Source organism: Equus quagga, chromosome 11, assembly GCF_021613505.1.
Source record: "Equus quagga isolate Etosha38 chromosome 11, UCLA_HA_Equagga_1.0, whole genome shotgun sequence".
Lineage (NCBI taxonomy): Eukaryota > Metazoa > Chordata > Mammalia > Perissodactyla > Equidae > Equus > Equus quagga.
The window spans coordinates 109,661,877-109,685,257 of record NC_060277.1 but is presented as its reverse complement, the minus strand read 5'-3'; the positions used below and the strand labels follow the sequence as shown (position 1 = coordinate 109,685,257).

Below are 23,381 nucleotides of genomic sequence, written 5' to 3'. Positions count from 1 at the left end.
AATGAGATAAGCCAGGAAGTTTCTACGTAAGAAAGTGATCTAAGCAAAGGCATCTCACTTGATATGGCTTGGAAAACCTAGAAGGGAAAGGGTAGCATGCACGGGCCAACAACTTTGTGACGTTTCTATCAAGGATTGCGGATGGACTTTATTGCAGAAGAGCAACAATGGCTGATAGCACTTAAGAAAGCAATTTAAAGGACAGGAGCAGAGGGGAGCTTGGGCACCATCACCCCTAACGGGTAGGGGTAGGGGCTAGGTTGAAGGTAATATGTAGATGAGGGGCAGTGTGTCTTCCGCTTGGAGCTGCTTTAGTTATAATCTGTGATGTTCAGTGGTAGCTGTGCCAGAAGACTTTGAATGCACAAAACAGAAAAATGAGTACCACACGCTCCCTCCCCTCAGGCTGTGAATCACTGAACTGGCACCGAGCCATCCATGAAGATCTAAGGATTCAGACCAGTGAAAACAGGGATAATCTAAGCAAAAGCCATTCAGGTTGCTTTTAGAGTATGGTTAGAACTCATGTTCAAGGAAAGAACCAACATGAGTCCTATGAAAGTTCTGTAACATGGAGGGAGGAGTCTCAGGGCCAGCCTGGTGGCATAGGAGTTAAGTTCTCATGCTCTGCTTCAGAGGCCTGGGGTTCGCCAGATTGGATGCCAGGCGCAGACCTAGCACCACTTATCAAACCATGCTGTGGCAGGCATCCCACATATAAAACAGGAAGATGGGCACAGATGTTGGCTCAGGGCCAGTCTTCCTCAGCAAAAAAGAGGAGGATTGGCAGTGGATGTTAGCTCGGGGTTAATCTTCCTCAAAAAATATGTAGATAAAGGGAGGAGTCTCTAGTATCAGAGGAGAACCTTTGGAAGATTTACTGGAAGGAACAGCAATGAACAACTGAGAATATGCTGAGTCCAGGGCATGTGGCTAGGATTGGGGCACTTTTAAATTTTATACCCTCCTGGATTGTTTGAAATTTTTGCATTGAGCATGCGTTGATTTTACATTAAAAATAATCACTCGTAAAATAGGATGCTTTTCAAGTCACTAGAGAGGAAAATAAAGTACATCCTCTATAGCAAAACTTAAAGATAGAAATCAGCAAAACCAAAAGTAGCACGCATACAGAACCAAACATCCTTAGGATAATTATGAATTGGTGAAGATCCCTACTGGGAGGCAAAAACTCAAACTGGGTCAACTCAAAAGCCAACTACAAGCTGTCCATCCTGTAAAAAAAGTTTTAAAAAAGGATGAGTTGGATGTGTCAATCAAGTCATTGCTCTAAAAACTGGCATTGAAGGAAAAAAATTTACACATTTATCCTGCCTTTTTGAACAACTGTATTTCAAGATAAACCAATAGACCTAGTTGATGAGAGAAAGTTCTTTACAAAGTATTCCAGTTCATAAACGGGGAAAGAAAAGTAACAACAGTAAAATCGCTACTTTGTAATCCCTGATGAAACAGCTTGCTCAGGCAAAGATCATCAATGGTTGAAAATGATTAAAGGAAAGGTTGATGAGGGACATGACAGTGATCAGGTTGTCACCTGATGCCAAGCCTATATTATGTACTTTCTGATATACTATATTCAATACACAGCACCATTTGAAAGGATTCTTGCCAAAAAGTTGAACCTGAATTTAATCAAGGCATTAAAACTAACTTCTAATTCGGAGGAAATATCAGGGATAGAGGAACCAGTAAATGATGCCATGAAGAAATAAAGGGAAATCCAAAATGTGGGACATTTGACCTTTTGTTCTTCAAGAAGTCAATGGAGTGGGGCAAGATGAGGGAAGGAGGGGGAGCTTTAGGTTAAAAGACGCTTGGGGCTGGCCTGGTGGCGCAGTGGTTAAGTGCGCATGTTCCCCTTTGGTGGCCCAGGGTTCGCTGGTTCAGATCCCAGGTGCGGACATGGCCCCACTTGGCAAAGCCATGCTGTGGCAGGCGTCCCACATATAAAGTAGAGGAAGATGGGCATGGATGTTAGCTTAGGGCCAGTCTTCCTCAGTGAAAAGAGGAGGATTGGCAGCTGTTAGTTCAGGGCTAATCTTCCTCAAAAAAAAAGGCTTAAGAGACCTAACATCCAAATCCTGTGTGTGGACCTTATTTGGATCCTGCTTTGCACCAATTAACTGAAAAGATAATTAAGAGATGAATATTGAAATACGTAGTGGGGAGATGATGTGATGTCTGGGATTTCTTAAAAAGAGAAGGATGAAAGGGATTAATGGAGCAAATGTGACAAAATCTTGATAACTGATGAATCTAGGTTGGTTCACTTACTATTTTCTGTATGAAAATTTTCATAAAAAATTTTTAAAGGATAGGCAAAAATCTAGTTATAATATTACTATCTAGCATAGTAGAAATGAGACAAAAACATGAAATGGGTCAAATGTAATTTTTAAATAATAAAGGGAACCATCCACATGAAAAAAATAATGATGGGAACCTGATGTACTGAAAAAAGTATTAAAATATATAAACCAAAAAAAGTTTAAAAGAAATTGCTAGAGAGGCTGCCTGGGGTTCGCTGGTTTGAATCCCCAGTGCAGACCCACACACCACTTGTCAGGCCACGCTGAGGCGGCATCCCACGTACAAAGTAGAGGAAGACTGGCACAGATGTTAGCTCAAGGCCAATCTCACTCACCAAAAAAAAGACAAAGAAAAAAGAAACATAGCAGTTGTAAAAATTCTGATGTTTGCAAAACAAATGAGACTATAGCAGACTGTAATAAAAAGGCTAATTTAATAGCTTATGTAGTAAGTTCTAAGTCATACGAACAGAATAACTGGAAACTGACAACATATTAGACTATAAAGAAAGCTTCAAAGTAAAAAAAAAAAAAAAGAATAAGAAACTATAGCACACATCAACTAATCCCAGAGCAAATATTACATAAAACCAACAATTAATAGTCAAAGTATAAACTACAATAACACAAAACCATACAAAAATGCAGCCACTTGGAAATTGAAACACACTCTCCTAAATCTTGAATCAATGAGCAATAAAGTATGTAATTACAGACTGCTTGGAAGATAAAAATAATATGAACATTTCATATTAAAACATTCATAGCATTGAGTTGCGTGATATAAAAACTTTGATTACACAATACATTTTGATTACAGAAAAATCAGGATAGAGATAAGAAAAAAAGTGAAAAATATTTAAAAATTAATTGGGTTATAAATTAGTACTCACAGTTAAGTTGCATAAAAAGCTAAAAATAATTAGATCAACGGAACAGAAAAGAACCTTCAGAAAAAGTCCATAACCTGTATCTAAGTAGCATTTTGCATCACTGGGGAAAGGCACTGATCTAAGTGTTTAAATATTTGTAAAGCAATAAGAACAGATCCTACTCTACACTAAAAATCAAAATAAATTCCAGTTACAGATTTAAATATTTTTAAAAATCCCACAAGAAACAACAGGAAAAACTGTAGGTAAATATTTACATAATCTTCAAGTGAGAGTTTTTCTAGGCATAACACCAAAGGAGAAACTAGAAACTATGATGAAAAAAAGGATAGATTGTGGGGAAAAATAAACCAGGCACTTGGATCAACCCTGAGCTCATGTTCTTCCCCAGGGTGTGTGGCACCACCATCCCCACAAATCCTGGGCACCATCTTGGGCTGCACGTCCCACAGATTCCATTTCCTGAACATCTTTACTTTCCTCCTCTTGGGGTCCTGCTATTGCTTCTGTTCAGGCTTTGGTAATCTCCTCCCTGAGCCACCCATCTCTCCCTAAGTGGTCCCCCTGCCTGTACTCTCACCCACCTCCAGTCCATTCTTTACATTGTTGCCAAGGGGATCTTTTCAAAATGCAAATATGGTCATTTTACTCCTCTGCTTAAAGCCCTCCCCTGGATTCCCGCTGCACGCAAGCTCAAATGCAGCCTCTTACTCCGGGGTTCTCTCTTGGTACGCTGTGCTCCTTCCCCCGTTACAGCCACAGCATCCTGCTAACTGCACCTCCCACTCCACCCTTTCCATCAGGCATTTGCTGTTCCTGCTCTAACGCCAGAAGATTAGGGAGATCTAGAAGATTTTAAAAGATTCTTTGTTGAGCGCCAGCACTACGCCTCAGACATATGCATATTCCCTGGGCTTAGCACTGTGCTTGGCATTTAGAAGAACCTTAATATGAATTCACTATGAATGAAAGAGAAGAAATCTAAGATGAAATTTGAGCCTTCAGTTAGGGGTTCACACCTAGTGTGGAGAGTATCACACAATCCTTGAATAAGGGGGCAAACTAGTCTATTGGTAAATGAGGACGACCATGCCTGATCTTATAGAGCACATACGAGCTTCCAGGAATTGTTCTAATCAGTTCACAGAAATATCACCTCCTTTACTCCTCACAAGAACCCTATGAGGTAGGTAGTGTATCAGCCAAGACAGTAAAGAAGTCCTCTGAAGGTGACAGCATTGCTAGTGATCCTTCTGCTGTTCTCCACCCAGAGGCTTTCTCTCGCTACTCAACTAACAGTTTCCCATGGCTCTCTTTATTTTGAAATCATCTCGTTTGTTCATTTAGTTCTTTACTGTCTTCTCTCTCACTACAATGTAAGCTTCACGGAGGCAAGGCCTGGAGGATGGCTTTAGGGAAAACTGAAGTCGGAAACCCAGAAAAGCAGCAGTGGGTCCAGCAGGGCAGGCTAGGGCCAGGGCGCCGCAGCCACGTGGCAGGGCTTGGGAGCCAGCGATAGCTTCAAGCAGCATCCATAAACCGTGGCGGCCGGTTTGGAGTAGAGGGCGCAGGAATAATTCGGGGTGACCCTGGAGAAGGGAGAGGAGGATTCTGTACTTCAAGTTTGTTTGTTGTTTCTTTTACAGAAGTATAAGGAACAGTGGCTTAAACTTTTTTGAGTCAAGAACTTACGAAAGTCTGAGGAACAATGCAGCCTCTCTCTGAGCAAATACGCCACCGCCAAAGCTCACATAACGTGAGGCATTCAACCTGGGAAGCCCACACATAGCTCCTTAGGAGCTAGGGGCTTCAAGGTAAAAAAAAATCACCCCTCACCAGAATAGTACAGTTTTTGAAAAAATTAAACGTTTTACTAAAGGATTATATCCAGGAAAGTGCGAAAATCATAAATGTAGATAAAGGTCCCTTTTTAAACACTCTTGGGATCACCTAGGTTGAGTGTGCCATCTTTTTCCTGGGATACTTGGACTGATACAAAAGAATGGCAATATTACTCCCACTGTCCAATGCGCGTGCACACACATGCTTCCTTGCACCCCTCCTGGTCCAAGCACAGGGCAGTGGTTGGTGGGTGCCATCTCCATGGACACAGAACCCACAGCTGGACTGAGGGCGCGGAGTCAGGCAGCACCCTCACCTGGACTGCCCCGTCTCCCTCCAGTGGGAAGCTTGGCGGGCAGGGAGGGGCCGGGGGCTTTTTTTTTTTTAACCTGCTTTTAACTTTATAGTGATGGACACGCACAGAACACGCTCACTTCATTTGCACGTGGCTTTGTGGCTTGCAGAGGACTTTCACGAGGTATTTGGATGCCAATTCAGAGAAGTAACAAGAGGCTGGGCCCCATTCGCCCTCATATCGGTTTACCTTTCAAAGTGTGTAGTCGGGCTTGATCAAAAAGAAAGGGCAAACTAATTGCAACCGAGGCATCCACACACGCAAAAGAATGCTATTAAAAAGAGAAAATGTGCCGTACGGTTTTTGTTTTTACCTTATAAATAACACACACACAAAAAACCCCATCTTGCTGAAATTGTTAATTCACCCCAGATGGGACTCGAACCCACAATCCCTGGCTTAGGAGGCCAGTGCCTTATCCATTAGGCCACTGGGGCTTCACGCAAATGGCGGCCGATCACATGCTTCTTGAACTGTGACGCCGCGGAGCTGAATAATGACGTCAACAGGAAGCTCTCAGGTGCAAAAGCCGTTCGGAGGCAGGCCTCACTCCCAGCTCCAGGGGACGGGAGCAAGGGTCAGGAGCGGGTCCGGAGGCCTGTGTGTGTCTAAAACAAGGACAGTTCTGGGATTCGGTTGAGGTACAGGTGTGCCATCTCTCCTCGGGATTAAAACGTTTCGACCACGAAGGGACTCGAACCCTCAATCTTCTGATCCGAAGTCAGACGCCTTATCCATTAGGCCACGCGGTCTCCCTGCGTACAAACGGTTACCTAAATGCCTATTTAGTGATCTCTGGATGCACCAGCGATGATGCGGGGCTTAAGCACCGTAGCCCGGCTCCCTTCCCCGCCACCCCTCTGACGCACTCTGTGGCCCAGCGCGCTCAGTCCCCTCCGGCTCGAGTCGCCGGCGCCGCCACTAGCAAAGGGGCTGTACTTGGCCGGTGCATTTGGGCCCACTGGGCGTCGCGACCGCATGGCCTAAGGGGATAAGGCGTCTGATTTCGGATCTGAAGATTGAGCTTTTTGAGTCCCTTCGTGGTCGGCTTCCTTTTGGGCGAATGGCTCGCGCCCTTCGGTGGCGAGGGGTACAGCAATCCCGCGGGGCTTCGTTTGCGGGCTCGTTCTGCCCTCCCTCCTCGTCCCCATCCCCGTCCCCGGTCCCTGGGGCCGCTTGGCACTCGCCTTCCAGGGAGTTCGCTCCTCTCCGTGGAACTGCGCGCCGCCGGGCGCCCTCTGGTCTCAGCGGACACTGTCCAATCACCTCACCCTGAACTCTCGCGTTTTGCGTAGCCCAGCTGGCTTCCCGGGACCTGGACTCGGTGTCGGGGTGGCGGTGCGGCTGCCGGCGTGGCGGAACCGCGTGAGATCTGTGCGCGTGCGGGTGCACGCCACCACGCACTATCACAGACCACGTGGCGCTGGCTTCTTATCGCGCCCCAGTGGCCTAATGGATAAGGCACTGGCCTCCTAAGCCAGGGATTGTGGGTTCGAGTCCCACCTGGGGTGGTGTGTGCTCAGACCTCTTCCCATAGCAACTTTTGGTACCTGGGACCCAGGGGCTCCATGTGCCTCAGCACTGCGCCGCCCAAGGACCCCTGCCAACCTTCTGCCGGGCAGCTTACAGGGCCTGGTGTTTGCAATCAGGATGTCTGCACGTCCTGTATTCCCGGCTCCGGGCTCAGTGTCGCCCTCGCCCCCGCGTTCCCGAGTGTCCTGGGGATACTGCACCCTTAAGCAGGGACAAGTCCTGCTCTCTAGTCTTGACCTGTGAGCTATACCAAAATTGGGGGCTGTTGGGTGAACCCTTCAGTCTTTGGCCCGCAGTTCCCGAGCCCGAACGTACTCACGGTCTTTACTGCGGTCGAACAGCGGTGGAGTAGACTCCAGTGCCTGAGACTGGGAAATACCCAAAAAGTTGCCTTTACCCCAGGTGGGACTCGAACCCACAATCCCTGGCTTAGGAGGCCAGTGCCTTATCCATTAGGCCACTGGGGCTCGCGGCACACACTTCCAGCTTCTCTGCTCCTAGTCTGCGGCCGGACTCCGGGTCTTCAAGGCAGGGCTCAGCCGGGCGCACGTTTGCCGAGGGATGCAGTGTCGGGGATGCGCGCGGACAGGCCCTCTGGAGCTCGCGAACGACCGCGAGGAGGCGGGAAGACACTACCGTGGGAGGCGAGCTGACCAACCTCCAGCCACCCGCGCCGGGAAGCACAGTGGGGCAGGGCGGCCGGCGCTGGGGCTGCCCGGCCACCTGGACCATGGTAGGCGAACGCTCAGATTTGGAGGCATTTCCTTCCTACCATCGAGCCACTGTGTCCACCTCTACAGAACCGACAGAAAATCCAGGAATTTTAGGAAAAAGTAGTATAGGAAACGAACGAGAAGAGATTAGCATCAATCATGAATATTGAAACATAAACACTGAAAATCGTCACTGTCACAAGACGATATACAACTAAGAGGAACAAATCCTTCCAGTCGTAATAGAAATATACACATAAACATATAATGTATAGAAAAGAAATGTATCAGCCAAATAGATACTTCACTCTAATATTTTATTACTTTAAAACTGTTATACAAAAAGTAATAGAAAGAATAAACATTTTTAAACGTTACGCAAGTTTAACATCCATATTAAAACCCATGCACATCTGAAAGTTGTAACAGCAGAAGCTTCAGCCAAGGTCAGCATTTATTACTCGTGGTGCCTGCGTTGAGGCCTTGCCTGTCCATCCCCAGCATCCCAGGGTACAGGGACTTGGACACGTTCTTCTTCCTTTCTTTCTCCCTCCAACACGCAGAGTCTGCAGAAACCCTTCTCCTTCCTCCCTTAACTTCAGCAAGAAGGAATAATTTAACCTACCTGGCTCCAGTCTCCTCCCTTGAGGATGCCTCCCTTTAAGTCAATCAATTGTCTGTTTGTTGAGGTGCAACATTCATGCAGCAAGGTGTACAGATCTTAAGGTTACAGCCAGATGAGATGCAGGACACTTCCAGCACCCCAGAAGGCTCCCTGTGCCTCCCCCCAGCCAATCACCAGACCCTCCTCCCCACCCCCCACCCCCGCCCCCGCAAATACCTTCCCAACTTTCATTACTACAAAGCCGGTTTGCCTTGGGGTTTTTTTTGTTGTTGTTTGGTGAGGAAGATTGGCCCTGAGCTAAAATCTGTTGTCAATCTTCCTCTTTTTGCTTGAGGAAGATTGTTGCTGAGCTAACATCTGTGCCAGTCTTCCTCTATTTTATGTGAGATGCTGCCACAGCGTGGCTTGATGAGTGGTGCTAGGTCTGTGCCTGGGTTCTGAACCTGCAAACCCCAGGCCACCAAAGCAGAGCATGTGAGCTTAACCACTATGCCACTGGGCCAGACCCTGCCTTGTGCTGAACTATGTGCAAATGGAATCATAGTCTTTGGTAGCCTGGCCTCTTCTGCTCAACGTTGTGCCTCTGATTCACCCATGTGCACTCTTTTGCCCTTAGTTTTTGTTAAGGATGGTTCCTACCCCTGTGCTCTACTCTGTCCCCCAGTTTGTTCTGCTTCTTTTTACTTCTCCTTCCCCTTTGTGTGTTTCAAATGCTTTTCCAGGTCCCTCCACATGCCACGAATATCTTCTGAGGGCCTCACGATTCCAGCACTTTGTTCCAGAGTCAACCCACAGGGATGCCTTCTTGGTTTCCTGCTGCCACCTTCTCCCCGGGTTCCGCCTTGCCTCATCCTCAACCGCTCCTCTCCATTCCCAAGACTACTTGTGCCCCTCCCTCCTGCGTCTCCCAGCTGCAACCTCACTCCCCAGCTCCAGGGCTCCATTCCCCTTCCTGGGCATCACTACCCAGGCACTCCTCCTCAGGCCCACAGTCAGCTCCTTGCAGGCAAAACCATCCTCATCATCAACCACCCTCCCAAGCCTGCTGCCTTTGTGACTTTCCTGTCTTGATATACAGCGTCACCCATGTCACACAACTGCTTCCACTCCACCTGGGCCAATTTTCTGTCCCCATAATTCTTTTGCATCTGCTGTTTTCTCTCTGTCCCTGTTGCCACTGCCCTAATTCCAGGTCTCTGATTGCTCACATGGGTCAGTCCACCAACCTGTGCTCACTTACCTGCAATCTTTCCTCGTCCATTCACTGTCACATTAATCTTCCCCTGCCGGCCTCTGGAGGGGGAGAGCCTAAAAGTCTTAGCTGTCACATTTAAGGCCTCTCTAGAGCTGGCTCCCACTCAAGGTGGCAGACGTGTCTTCCACAGCTCTTCATCCCCGGGGTTCCAGCCAAACTGGGCTATTAATCATGGCTAAATTTCCCCGAGTGCGTGCTCAGTGCCATTGACCACTTATTCACCTAAATCCCATAACCACTGGATGAGACAGCACTGATAGCATCATCCCTAGTTTACAGATGGGGAAACTAAGATTCAGAGAGGCTAAGGAGTTTGCCCAAAGCCCATAGCTGCCGGTGGCAGAGGGCAGGCACGGACCTGGGGCAGTGTGGCTTCAGAGCCCATTCTCGGCTCTATAGTTCACTGTCCCGGCCACAGGCAGGGCCCTTGGCCACACTGGAGCCTTCAGGTGGTAAGTTCTTACCTTGTTCGCATGGCCAGCCCTCCCCTCCTTCAGGCCCCTCTCAAGCACCTCGAGTGCATCTTCTCTGCCTTCCAGCTGGAACTAGCTGCTTCTCTGTCTCCCGCAATCTACTTAGACCTTTCTTAAGCTATTTACCACGTTTTGGTCACATTACTGTAACAGGAATCTATTCTCCTTCTCAGCTTTTATCATTACCTAGTTTAATGTAAATTCTCTGGAAGAAAAAGACTTTGTTTTGTTCACTTCTGATCCCCCGGGACCTCACCCAGTTTCTGGCTTTCACTATTTGTTGAATTAATGAATGAACTAATGTATGTTGCCCTTCCTTGCATATGAGCTTCCGCTCCCTGCTAGGCTCTGTGTCCCCTGAGGACAGGGACCATGTTTTCCACATCTTCTATATTTTGTAAGAATCACTGGTCGATGACTTTCTCCCGTTTACACTTACATGAATAACAAGGGCCCTGCTCACGTATGTACCACTCCAGGGCATTATCTTGCATTTAGTGCATCACCGTGCAGTATTTGCCAAATGAGTGAAGTAGATCAAAGTGACAGAGAACATTCTAAGGCATTTGTACACGCCAGAGAATGTGCTACTGTTACGCTGGCCTGGGTGCTTCCCATACCCAAAGGATTGCAAAAACCTCTTTCCAGTTCCAACTCACTCCTTTCCTGCCTCCAAAGCCCCAGACTGCGACAGCACCTAACTCACGACACTCCTTCCCGCTCAGTGCTCCCCTATTACCTACATTTCTTCAAGTCTAAACTCTTTAACTTGAATTCAAGAGTCTCCACATCAAGCATCTCCCTCCCTCTCTAGACTTACCTCTCGCAATCTCCTGCACCAATCCACCATTCAAATGGCTTCCTCCTCCTCTCCACCCAGCCTTTTCTTGGGTCTCCTTTATTCATACTGTTCCCTTCACCTGACGTGACCTCCTCTCGTCTCTACTGATTAAAATTCTCTACCTTTTTCAAGGCCCAGCTCAGATGCCCACTCACCTGCCTCCTACCTGACTGTGTATTCCTGGAGGGCAGACACCACAACTCATTCCTCTGTTTCCCCCCGGCTGTGACAAGCAGTCAGTGCCAGTCAATAACTGTTAGGCAGAGTTCAACTGAGAGAAAAGGGAGGAATTCTGTTCTGATGCATTTGGAATGAGAGGGAAGCCCACTGCATTTAGAATTTTATTGCAGCTAATGTATCAAATAGATAATTAAGGTTTGACAACACGTGATTGCTTATAAAGACCTTTGCAAACAGTGACTGCAACCAGTGCAATTGAACACTCTCATGATGGCTCCAGTGTTAGACAAACGTTAACAACCACGACCAACAAAGAAGTCGCCTGCTGGTGTTAGAGCTCCCTCGGCTGCAGCTGCATGCATGCCCTGAAGAGGGCCTTTGCCGGCTCTGGAGGATGACTTCAGTCCATATCTACCCTCCTGCTTGTCTTTATGGTAGAATTTATTCTCTTTTTTCTCAGCCTTTCCCGATTCATGTTTTCTATCCTGAAAACAAAAAGACGGCAATTAGTCCCAGACGCCCAATCAGTGCTTTTCAAAGTGGGAGAGGAGCTGGCAGCTCAGGGGAAGCAGAGTAGCCGCATCAGCAGGCTGCAGCTGGCGGGGAGCCTCCACTCCGGGTGGGTCTTCTCCCATTCCCGGGCTCCTCCGCCTGTCTGCCGGGAGGGCGCGGACTCCACCCTGCCTCCTTCCTTCCCTGTGCGGCCCCTCGGCCACACGACTCGGCTGAGACGCTTGGGGCATTTTCTAGTACCTGATTCTCTGTAGCAGAGCATCTTCTTTGGATGGCTCCTTGGCTGGCTGGCTGGCCTCAGCGATCATGTCTCGAATTTTCTGGAGGCAATCTGCCAGATTTCGGAACTGATAGCGGCTGCATTCAGAGGTGAGTATCAACTCTCCTGACCTGTTGATCTTATTTTTATGCTGCAGAGAACAAAGGCAAAACCAGAGTTCTACAGAGTAAAGGTTTAAAAGCGACTGAGGGATTATAGAAAAAGAAGGGGGCCAGTGGTTACCGTGATGGCCATTTTCTGTCGCACAGGCTCTGCAATCCAGTCGGCAGTTGCCAAATGGAACCTGACTTCAGCCTTGGAATTCACTGTAAATAAAGAGAGGAGGGAGCATGGGTCACTGAAACTCTTGGGCTCAGCATCCGGTGGCTGGTCACCATCCTGAAACAAAGGGGTGAGACACCCAACCAGGCACATTTCTATCCTGTATCAATTTGGGGATACAAAGTTGGCCACAGAAGAAGCCTGCAAAGATAGTAAGGCACTTCTGGACAAAAATAAACTTCCAGGAACTGAATGCCCATTGTTTCTCTTACAGTTTATTGGGTTCTGAAAAGAACGGGGGGATGGGTTCCCTAAGAATGAAGGAAACCTGTTCTTGGAGCTGGTTGCCAACTCACACTGTGATTTCCCTTTGTTTAGACTCAACAAGCCAAGCCTAGTCTTGGCAACCCACAGCTGAGCCAGCGAATCAGACCACATTCAAAAGAATAAAGAGGATTATTATAAGCTGGTGGTATTGAAGCTTCTGCTAAAAAAATCTCTTTATTCCACATGAACGTAAACAAGTCCGTCTCTCAGCTAAGTTTTAAAATGAAAGAAAACAACAAGGTACCCTGTACCTTTGTTAACATTCTGGCCCCCAGGACCACTACTCCGGCAATAAGATATTGTCAAGCGATCTGTAAAACAGAACATACACCAAAAAAATGATTATCCCATCACAAAATGTGCAAACTGTTAATCTACTATCAATATAACTATCCCTATTACACATCTTTCAATGACTTTTATATATATAAACAGAACATTCAGATCAGTAAAGTCAGAAATTATTTACAGATGTCAAAACTAAAATCAAGGGCCGGCCCTGTGGCCTAGTGGTTAAGTTTGGTGCGCTCCACTTTGGTGGCCTGGGTTTGCTTCCCGGACGCAGACCTACACTACTCATCGGCAGCCACACTGTGGCAGTGACCCACACACAAAATAGAGGAAGATTTGCACGGATGTTAGCTCAGGGTGAATCTTCTTCAAGTAAAAAGAGGAAGATTGGCAACAGATGTTAGCTCAGGGTAAATCTTCCTTAGCAAAAGAAATTAAAATATAAATAAATAAAATCAAGAGTAAGGGACTTTGTCTGGGCCACAGAGACAGCAGAGGATGTAAAATTATGACCTGGGTTGTCAGCTTCTGGTCCAGTACATTCCACCAGATCTGGCTGCCCTAGCTTTTTGCTGTTTATTTAAAAGCAAGGACTCTTTCAAAAGCTCAAGCTAAGGGACAAACTTAGTTTAATGTTGTATTTCATTAAGTGTGGTGGATGTGGAATCCCAATAAACTGTAAGCTCCAAGAAGGCAGGCGTGTGTCTAGTTCATCATGTGTTTCCAGCGCCTCACTCACAGTCAGTGTTTGCAAACACCTGCTGGATGAATGCGTACTCGACTTGGAGCTGTGACGCCTTCCTTCTAACACTGGCTCAGCCACTGACTGACTATGTGATCCTGGCAAAGTTCCGCTGCTTCTCTGGGTCTCAGTTTTGTTTGTCTTTTGAATCTGTACAATGAGGTTTGTCCTTCTCTTTTCGTAATTCATGAAAAGCAGCCTCATAGTGTCTGAGGAAAGCAGGAAAGGGGTGGTAGAGGGAAACTTCAGAAGACTGGATGGTGGGGCCGGCCCTGTGGCCGAGTGGTTAAGTTTGTGCACTCTGCTTCGGGGGCCCAGGGTTCCGCTGGTTCAGATCCTGGGTGCAGACATGGTACCACTCCTCAGGCCACACTGAGGCGGCGTCCCACACGCCACAACTAGAAGGACCCACAACTAAAATATACAACTATGTACTGGGGAGATTCCAGAAGAAAAAGCAGGGAAAAAAAAAAGGAAGACTGGATGGTGAGCCGCAAGTGCTTTGGGCGGCAAAGAAGTGTGGCGCCATGGTGGTGGAGAGCAGGCCTCAGCGGGCAGATGGGTGACCCATGTTGGGACTGCTCCAAAGAGGCTTTCCTTTTTTGAAAAATCAAATTAACTAATATTCCTGAACAGGTAACGAATGCATGAGGTACTGCAGGGGGACGGTTCCGCCACGGTGTCGGCAACCTTGCCTGCATGCACACAGGCCACCGAGACACCGCCTGCACTGCAGCTGAGGACGTCTTCGCAGGAACGCCTGTGATCCTCCCAGAGCACAGGAGCACGGCAGGCAGGTGAGGGCTGCCACACGGCCATTTCCCACTGCCTCCCTGTCTCCCCTGGGCGCTGTCACGAGACAGTCTCTTCATCTCCGGTCTGATGAGACAGGCTTTCTGCCTCCTCCAGCCACATGCACGCCTCAGGACACAGCTGCAGGCTAACACACTGCTGAGCTGTGGCCACAGGGTCCTCTCCCTTGTGATGTAGTCACCTGGCCTCTTTGTTTCAGTGTCACCCTGAACAAGGGCAACAAGGAACCGGCACCTCTGGCTTCTCTTCCTTTCACTGTCTCTGGACATCATAAACTCTCTGAATCTAAAAAGGGCTCGTTGTTTCTTTACACCTGTCAGTCCTTGCCTCACGCTTGATGGGTGCACAATTCTAAAGTTATGCAAACAGTTTACAGGGAGAAGTCCCCCACTCCTGTTACCCAGCCACCAAGTTTGTCCTTTCCTCTCCGCTCCCCAAGGCAGTCCTCATATCCAATTTCTTGTACATCCTTTCAGATCTATGTATATATACGAAAGTATACATTTCAGATATACACACACAATAGACAAATGGTAGCTTACTACATAGACTCTTGTGCACCTTACCTTTTTCAAATAATGATCACTTCCCCTCTTGTAAAGATGGTTCCACGTCACAGAAGCATCCCGTGCTCTCCATTTGTGCCGTAGGCCACACAGCATTGCAGAGTGCCTCCATGATCATTTTGCATTTTTGCTATTCTAAACAAGGCTGCAAAGACTCCACTTTTGCATACCCAAAGACAGTTTCTTTTTTTTTTTTAAAGATCTTATTTTTCCTTTTTCTCCCCAAAGCTCCCCAGTACACAGTTGTGTATTTTTAGTTGTGGGTCCTTCTAATTGTGGCATGTGGGATGCCCCCTCAGCATGGCTTGATGAGTGGTGCCATGTCCGCGCCCAGGATGCGAACCAGCGAAACTCTGGGCTGCCAAAGTGGAGCATGCGAACTTAGCCACTCGGCCATGGGGTTGGCCCCCACCAAAGACAGTTTCTTTACTTTCATTAGGCTGGAGAGATCTAGAAGAAATGTGTGAGGAGTGAGGGAAATGACAGATTTTTTTATAAAACAAAATTACTTACCCAGAGGAATGTCATTGTTGGCTTGCTTTGCATCATCCTGTAATGCAACATACACAGCGTCAAATAAATATTACCTGCTGGGTGACTTCTAACTGGTCCAGGACAACCAAAGAAATGATGTAAAGCCATAAGGCAAATGTAATACAACGATTTTCAGGTCCCCAGCAAAATCACATCAGAATGACAGAAAAAGCTTCCCCAGACTCCCAGAGGTACCACCTCAGAAACACTCTTCCAGGAAAATGGAGCTGACCTCTCCAGCCTTCCCTGCCCCCACTTTAGCTAGTGTTGGGCACCATCAGAGGCCTGCCTCCAGGGAGGCGGGAAAGGCACCACAGTACACACCCATCAGGGAGACCCCAAAAGGAATGCCTTCTGCAACCCGGAGCAACAAACCTACTGGGCCGCCCTGTCCCTTCTCAGGCCACAGGAGGCTCACAGGGCAAGCTGACAGCCTTGAACAGTAACTAGCACATCTGCCTCAAGGCTTTGTGTCAGACAGAACGACCTGCTCCAGGATTTCTCACCTCCACATCTCTCCCGTGCTGTTCCTCAGTAGCAAAGCTCTCCAGCCTTAAATCCTCACGTCCACATGCCCAGTGCAAACACTTGCCTGCGGCGGCTCTTCTGGCCGTCCAAGCCCATCCTCCCTTGCCTGCAGCCACTCTGGCTGTGTCTGCATCTGAGAAGCATCTGGGGTGGAATCCTCCTCCCACTTCATCTCTCTGCAGTACTGAGACCGTGGACCACGCCTCCTTGAAGTCTGCTCTTGCACTGCCTTCTGAGCTGTCCTCTCCAGGTTTCCTCTCACCTCCCTATGACTTTCTCACTCTCCTTTGCCTGCTCTTTGCAACCTTTAAACACTGACATGACCCTGAAATCCTTTTTCTTTGTCCTACTCTTTCCCTAGAACATTTCATCCATCTATGTTGGATGAAAATATCACCTATGTTGATGACTCCCAACTTTCTGGCTCAAACTCAAACCTCTTTAACTCCAGACCCATACAGCCGACTGCTATCAATGGCTCCTCTCAGATGCCTAATGGACACCCAAACCTCCTCACAGAGGACTTCCCTTACTAACAATCTGAAGTAGCTCCCCAGCACTCTCTATGACAGCACCCAGGTCTATTCATTACTTCTCACTACCTGATATGTTGTCCCCACTTGTTTACTGAGTGCTCCTTCCACTAGAACATAAGTTCCACGAAGCACGGACCCTATCTGTTTTGTTTCTTGTGACCGTATCTGCAACGCCTGAAACCGTGTCCGACATAGTAGGTACACAACACACTTTTTGTGTAATGAAAGAACAGACAAACGAATGTTATTGCCACTTTCTCACTTCAATTAATGGCAACTCAATCCTTCCACCACTCAAGGCTGCAGACTTCAATTCTTTTATTCCCACCTTTCATAGAAAATCCATTAGCAAATCTTATAGGTTTTCCTTCAGAATGTATCCAGAACCTCATCAATTCTCATGACCCCTATTGCTTCCACCCTGCTTATCATCTCTTGCCTCTATTACTGCAAACTCCTAAATGGTCTTCCTGTTCTTGCCATTCTGCAGTCTATTCTCTATAAGGTTCTGTAAGAGTGATCCTTGGAAAGCTAAGCTGGATCATTCCGCTGCTCTGCCTCAAACCCTTCAACACGTCTCCATCGCATTCAGAGTAAAGCTAAAGGCCTGTAGGCCACATAAACGGGTCTCCCCCACCCGCTCCCTCTCCTCCCACTCCCCTGCTCCCACTGGCCTGCTTGCTGTTCCCTGAACAAGTCGAGCATGCTACTGCTTTGAGGTGGGGGCACCTGCTGTTCCCTCTGCAGGGATCCGATCTCCCCACTACTGTCCTTGCTCAAATGTCACCTTCTCAGAGGCCTTTCCAGACCATCCTGCTTAAAACTGCAACCCTAGCCCTACCTTAGCACTCCTTCTTCCTTCTGGGCTTTATTTTCTCCAAAATACTTATCACCACCTCACATACTCTATATATTACTTATTTTATTTATTGCCTGTCTTTCTCCATTAGAAAAGATCAGCGCGGCAAGCACTGGGATTTTTGTGTTTTGGTCACTTCTCTATCCCAATGCCTAGGCACACAGAATGCTTTCAACAGAAGTTTGTTGAATGAGTGAATCAATGAATGAATGTCCTCTTCCAGTCCTGTAGGTGGAATCTCAAAAGAATTGGCTGGGTCCTCTCTCTCCGGGTTGGGGGCCTGATAAAGCGCCTGCACACAGCGGGCTGTCAATAACTGCTTCCTGAAGAAACGAACAAGAATGCCTGTTTCCTCAGGAGTGCTGGGGTTCCTAGAGGTCATGGACAGTGTAACTTTCCGAAAGGTTCCAAAAGGGAGTAAACAGCTTGCCAGCCTCTGGCCTTTGTGGTCCACTCTGGAAGGTCAGAAAGCCCACGTTTTCTCTTGGGACAAGAATTTGGGCCTGGGGGCCGGGGAGCTAACACGGAAAAGCTCGTGGTCCTGTGAGACACACATCCAGCATGCTCTCCGGGCGTCCGCACACCTCGAGCCACGCCAGGACCCGCCCGGCGACCCCAGTCCCTGGTTGCTCGGGCAATCAGCTCCCTCCCGCCGCGACCGCCACGTTCTGCGCGCGGCGGCGCCTTCAACCAGCTCCACGCTCGGCCACTGGGGCCCCGGGTTCCTGACGTCACCCAGCAGAGGCAAAACGCCCCTTCCGTCCGACCCTGCCGGCTCACCGGGACCCTCCAGGCGGTGTCCGAGCCCCGCGACTCGGGGTAGAGCTTGTCCAAGCTGTAGATGCTCTGGAACTCGGTACCGTATACCTGTTTGTGCAGAGCCCGGCAGGGGCAGCGCGCAGGCGGCGGCAGCAGCCAGGCTCCGGCTCGGCTCAGACCCCAGCACAGGTACCGGGTGGCCGCCATGTTCGGGTCTCGCGGCCGCTTCCGGTGGGCACCTCTTTCCGCGGTCCGCGAGCTCGCGCTTCCCTCAGGACTTTGGTTCCGTGCGGTCTAAAGTGCCCGCCGGCGAGCTGAGCTCCCGGCATTGCTTTCCTGCGGCACCTGTTGGAGGCTCCCCATCCGCTGCCTCCAGAGCCCTGGTTGGCGCTCTGAGTTCCGCTGCCGCGGTGGGGAAGACGCTGGCTCTCAGCTGGCTCTCAAGGGAGCCTGAAGGCAAATGGAGGTACTATGGACACTCAGACCGGGGCAGCTCCTGGGCAGATGTGACTGAGCATGTCCGCTGCAGGCAGCGCATGCGCCAATCATGTATGTAAACACTTTATGTAACCTGCATAATGTAAACATTGTATGTCATCTGTTGGCTATATGCAGCTTTTGTCTAGTAGTCATATAAAAGCGGCTACAAGGGGCGCTACTGCGCTCCCAGCGTCTATCGGCCAGAGTGAATAAATATGTCTGCTTTGCCATCGGCTGCGCGCACCTTTTCCCAATTCCCCGAGCCCCGTGGTCCAGGCGTCCGCCGTTTCTCTCCTGCATACACTTGGCGCCGGCAGGATTCCGAGGTGAGTGGACCTGCGGCTCCTGAGGCTGACGGGACGGACATGTGGCCACCCGCTAGTATGTGGTTCCCGGTGGCGGAAGTCCAGCTGAATTGGGCCCCTGCGGAAGGGTGGGAGTCCGTGGCTGGGACCCCGGTCAGCATCGAGACGGCTCTGCGTAGCCTACGAGAGCAGGTGCCAGAGAAGGCTCGGCCTGCCGTCGGACGGGCTGGCTGGCTGTTTTTGACGGCCTTAAGCCGCATCTTGGCTTCTGCCCTGCGGGATGCTGCTCAGATATGGGAGCTGCGGGCCAAGGAGGAAGCCCTGGAGGCGCAGGTGCGACAGTTGGAACCGGAGCTGGAAATGGCACCTCGCAGCGAGACGGCGGAGGACGCTGAGGACTGGGACGTGGAGGAAGCACGTCCTATCCATGCTCGGCTAGTAATCCAGCAAAAGGTAAAGCATGAGCAGTTCTTGGGTCCAGGAGGTGTCACCCAAGGAGCCCCGATCGTGACAGAGTTCACGGCGTATAGCCCCTATATGCCAACAGAACTGCGGGACCTGTGTAAGCAATGTGGGCAGTGGCCAGGTGAGCCCATACCGGCCTGGCTCCTGCAGCTGTGGGATGAGGGGGCTGATAGTATAGTCTGTACTCCTGGACCAGATGGAGAAGCTAGCCTCCATCACGTTGCACCCCTCCCGCAACCGCAGCAGAATAGCCGCCGGCTAGCCCAAGGGCATGGGAATCACTCCATGGTGGAGTACGTGACGGCTGCTGCCCAGACAGTGTGAGATAATGCCGGGGAGCTCCCAGAGACTGGGAGCCAATGGCAGACCTGTGCAGAACTGGTTCCAGTTATCCGTGAATTGGGAATTTGGCAAGCCATTTGTAGCCTGAATACCTGGGGCCCAATGACTAGCACTTTATGCCCAGGATGAAGGATTCGGTTCTTAACTCCACCGGTGTAATGTTTTTGGGTCCTTGGTGGCCATTTTGGCACCCGATGTGGGACATTGGATACATGAGGTAACCGCTGCAGTGGCCACTTTGGGGGACATAGAAGGCTGACGGAGAAAACGGAGCCTGTCCCATGGCAGGGGGTGCCCAAGCAGAGAGCAGGCTCAGTGGAGGAAGGGCCCAAGTGAGTCACCCATATGCAAATATGGATAGACCTGCTAGCTGCTGGCATTGATCAGAGGACAATAGATCAGCAACCTAATGTTGGCTTGATGGCACTGTGGCGCCAGTTGAAGCCTGAGCAACAGTTCCAAAAGACTGTGGGAACGGAAAAGAATCTCGGCAAGAGCTGACAGGTAAGCCTCCGGGACTTTATGCAGCCCTCAGGAGGCAAGCCCATGTACCTCTTTGACTAGGGGGAAGGCCAAGGTGCCTGGCTTGGGGGATCCCCAGAGGACTGGAGGCCACATGTGGAACTTGCAATTCACTGGTCCCCCACCAATGTGCAGCGTGTGCTGGCATTGGTAGATACCGGAGCTGATTGCAGTCTGATTTATGGCAACCCGGATAAGTTTCAAGGGAAGCTGGCATATGTTGATGGCTATGGAGGCCGTATAGTAAAAGTGAAGCCAGTGTCTCTGTCCCTTGGCATTGGCCGTTTGCTGCCCCAAGTGTACACAGTGTGTCTCCTATCCCTGAGTATGTTCTGCGGGTGGATGTCTTGCAAGAACTGCGCCTGCAGACAATCATGGGTGAGCTCCGCCTACGGGTGCATGTAGTTAAGACTGTTGTCCTGGGGCATACACACCACTCACCGCAAGTGTTGCTGGTGCCACGATGTGTGGTTACCACCTGACAGTATCGCACAGACTATCGTAAAGTTGGAAGAGGTTGGGATCATGCGATCCACTCACAGCCCTTATAATTCCCTGGTTTGGCCTGTGAGGAAGCCTGATGGTGCATGGTGTATGACTGTGGAGTACTGGGAATTAAATAGTGACTCCTCCATTGCATGCTGCTGTGCCCTCGGTGCATGACATAGCGGATCAGCTGACTGTCTGATTGGGACAGTACCACTATGTTGTGGATCTTGCCAATGCCTTCTTTTCCATTGATATTGCCACTGAGAGTCAAGATCAGTTTGCTTTCACCTGGGATGGCAGACAATAGACTTTTTGTGTGTTGTCACAAGAATACCTGCATAACCCTACTATTTGTCATGGGCTCATTGCTCAAGATTTAGCTGCTTGGGCTCACAGTGATACAGTACTTGTATTTCACTATATTGATGATGTTATGTTAACCTCTGACTCTCTTGCAGATCTAGAGCAAGCTGCTAATTCCCTGCGGAAGCATCTGGCAACATATGGTTGGATGGCCAACGATGCCAAAGTCCAGGGACCTGGCTTACCTGTAAAATTCTTGGGGGTTGTCTGGTCGGGTAAGACGAGAGTGATACCTGAGACAGTCATTGATAAAATACACGCGTACCCCCTGCCAACAACTGTAGCTCAACTGCAAACATTTCTGGGCCTGCTGGGGTACTGGCAAATGTTTATCCCTCATTTAGCCCAGGTGGTGAGACCCCTATATGCTTTGGTAAAGAAGGGAGCCCTGTGGGACTGGACGGATGCTGCGGACCAAGCGTTTAAGGCCGCCAAGCGTGCTGTGCAGCAGGCACAAGCTTTACAGGTGGCTGACCCAGGACGGCTACATGACTTGGATGTCCATGTTACCCAGGAGGGTTTTGGCTGGGGCCTGTGGGAACGGCATGACCAGGTACAAGCCCATGTCAGGTTCTGGTCCCAACTGTGGAAAGGAGTGGAAATATGATATTCTCTAGTGGAGAAACAGTTGGCAGCCGCTTATGCCACCCTGATAGTGTTTGAGGCTATCACATGAATGGCCCCTGTTCAGCTTAGAACCATGTACCCCATTCAAGGATGGCTCCGGTCACGGGCTACCTGTCCACAGTCTGGCGTGGTCCAGACCCCTACCTTGTCAAAATCGGGGGGCTTATCTAGAAGAAAGGAGCTCGGAGGAATTATAGCAAGTATTAGGGCCGGTTGAGTTTCTCGCTGTGGGGGAACAGATTCCGACAGCTCCTCTAGAGATAGAGCCCACGCCCTATGCTGAGGGGAAGCCCCCTATCCTGGAGAATGCCTGGCATACTGATGGTTCTAGTAGGGGGCCGGCTGCTATGTGGACAGCCATAGCTGTGCAGCCAAGCACTGATGCTATTTGGTTTGATACTGGCACCGGCCAAAGCAGCCAGTGGGCAGAATTATGGGCTGTCTGGATGGTTATCGCCCATGAACCAGGGCCTTTAGCTGTTTGTACAGACAGCTGGGTGGTCTACTGGGGATTGGCCCTATGGTTATCTGTGTGGGGGGCTCAGCAGTGGTTGGCCAGAAACCGCCCTGTGTGGGGGCAGGCCATGTGGTAGGAACTGTGGGCCTTGGGCCATGAAAAAGAGGTGACAGTGTATCATGTTCCCAGCCATATGCCTCTAACTGCTCCTGGGAATGATGCTCTGGCCCGTGTGAGGTGGCTAGAAAGGGACCTGTCTGCAGATGTGGCACACTGGCTACATTGACCCCTAAATCATGCAGGGAGCAAGACCATGGGAACAGTGAGTCAGCGCTGGGGGCTACCCTGCACATGGCAACAAATAATGACGGCATGTCAAGAATGCACAGTATGTGCCCAGGCCTTTCCTAATAGAAGGAAACTGGTGTCCACACAGCAGCAAGTAGCTAGAGGGCGTGTGCCCTTGGTCCAATGGCAGGCAAACTACATCAGATCGTTACCAAAGACCAAAGGTGCGGACACTTCAAGCCCTGCAGGTACTCTGTGCTCTTCATGGTCAACCCTTGATCGTGGAGAGCGACAAGGGGACACACTCTACAGGACAAGAAGTCCAGTGGTGGGCCAGTACCACGGACATTCAATGGCTTTTCCATACTCCTTACAACCCGGCTGCTGCCGGGATAATAGAGAGGTACAATGGGCTTTTAAAGCAGGGCTTACACACAGCCATACAGCCCCCCCTTGTTGCGAGGCTGGGCAACTCGGTTGTGGCAGGTGCTGATGGTGTTAAAAGCCTCAAAAGGGAGGGCCAGCCCCTGTAGAGGCATTGCTGCATGGCAGCGTAGCCCCCATACAGCTGCAAGTAATAACCACTGATGAGCTACTAAAACCTGCTTATGGCCAAAAGGGAAACATTCTCTTGCCGGCCCCAGTGTGCCGCAATGTGCGGGAGGTACAAGAATGGGAAAGGCCTTGGAAGATAAAAGCCCCTCACTGCAGGTGGCTGGCACTTTTAGCGCCTTGGGGACTTGGGGAACAATGAGACTTACATGTCACCCCGTGGGTGACTAGCACTTGGCCCCCTCGGGTAACTGTCAGACTGCCACAGACTGATGCTGGTTCTATCCTGAAGGGGACGTATGTGATTTCCACGTGGCCAATAATGGGTTCCCCTGTACTGCTCCATGTGGAGCTAGCGCGTGCAGCGCCTCTGCAGGCAGAAAAGATGAGGTATCAACGGCCGGAAAGGCCCCCGTTGGCAGCCACCCTCTTGTCCCAG

At 49.6% G+C, this 23,381-nt stretch overlaps 1 protein-coding gene, 1 long non-coding RNA gene and 4 other non-coding genes across 7 annotated transcripts; 1 reads left to right on the top strand and 5 right to left on the bottom strand.

The window, feature by feature from the left end:
- Positions 1–2,748: 2,748 nt before the first annotated feature.
- On the bottom strand, positions 2,749–6,603 carry LOC124246395 (uncharacterized). The gene is made up of 2 exons (XR_006890489.1): positions 5,737–6,603; positions 2,749–4,815 (listed from the first exon to the last, which is right to left on the bottom strand). It is a non-coding gene; the product is annotated as an uncharacterized LOC124246395 (long non-coding RNA).
- Positions 5,788–5,860, bottom strand: TRNAR-CCU (transfer RNA arginine (anticodon CCU)). Its single transcript has one exon. It is a non-coding gene; the product is annotated as a tRNA-Arg (tRNA).
- TRNAR-UCG (transfer RNA arginine (anticodon UCG)) lies at positions 6,103–6,175 on the bottom strand. The gene has a single exon. It is a non-coding gene; the product is annotated as a tRNA-Arg (tRNA).
- A 258-nt stretch (positions 6,604–6,861) lies between the features above and the next one.
- Positions 6,862–6,934, top strand: TRNAR-CCU (transfer RNA arginine (anticodon CCU)). Its single transcript has one exon. It is a non-coding gene; the product is annotated as a tRNA-Arg (tRNA).
- Positions 6,935–7,350: 416 nt separating this feature from the next.
- On the bottom strand, positions 7,351–7,423 carry TRNAR-CCU (transfer RNA arginine (anticodon CCU)). The gene has a single exon. It is a non-coding gene; the product is annotated as a tRNA-Arg (tRNA).
- Positions 7,424–11,191: 3,768 nt separating this feature from the next.
- MRPL58 (mitochondrial ribosomal protein L58) lies at positions 11,192–18,292 on the bottom strand. Of its 2 annotated transcripts, none has more exons than XM_046675520.1 (6): positions 18,161–18,292; positions 15,350–15,386; positions 12,676–12,735; positions 12,059–12,141; positions 11,797–11,966; positions 11,192–11,528 (listed from the first exon to the last, which is right to left on the bottom strand). In XM_046675520.1, exons 1-6 carry the CDS (start codon positions 18,257–18,259, stop codon positions 11,444–11,446), a joined length of 534 nt encoding a protein of 177 aa, XP_046531476.1. In that variant the 5' UTR covers positions 18,260–18,292; the 3' UTR covers positions 11,192–11,443. The 2 variants fall into 2 exon arrangements, with proteins under 2 accessions (XP_046531476.1, XP_046531475.1); XM_046675519.1 differs by having other exon boundaries at positions 18,074–18,259.
- Positions 18,293–23,381: the final 5,089 nt, after the last annotated feature.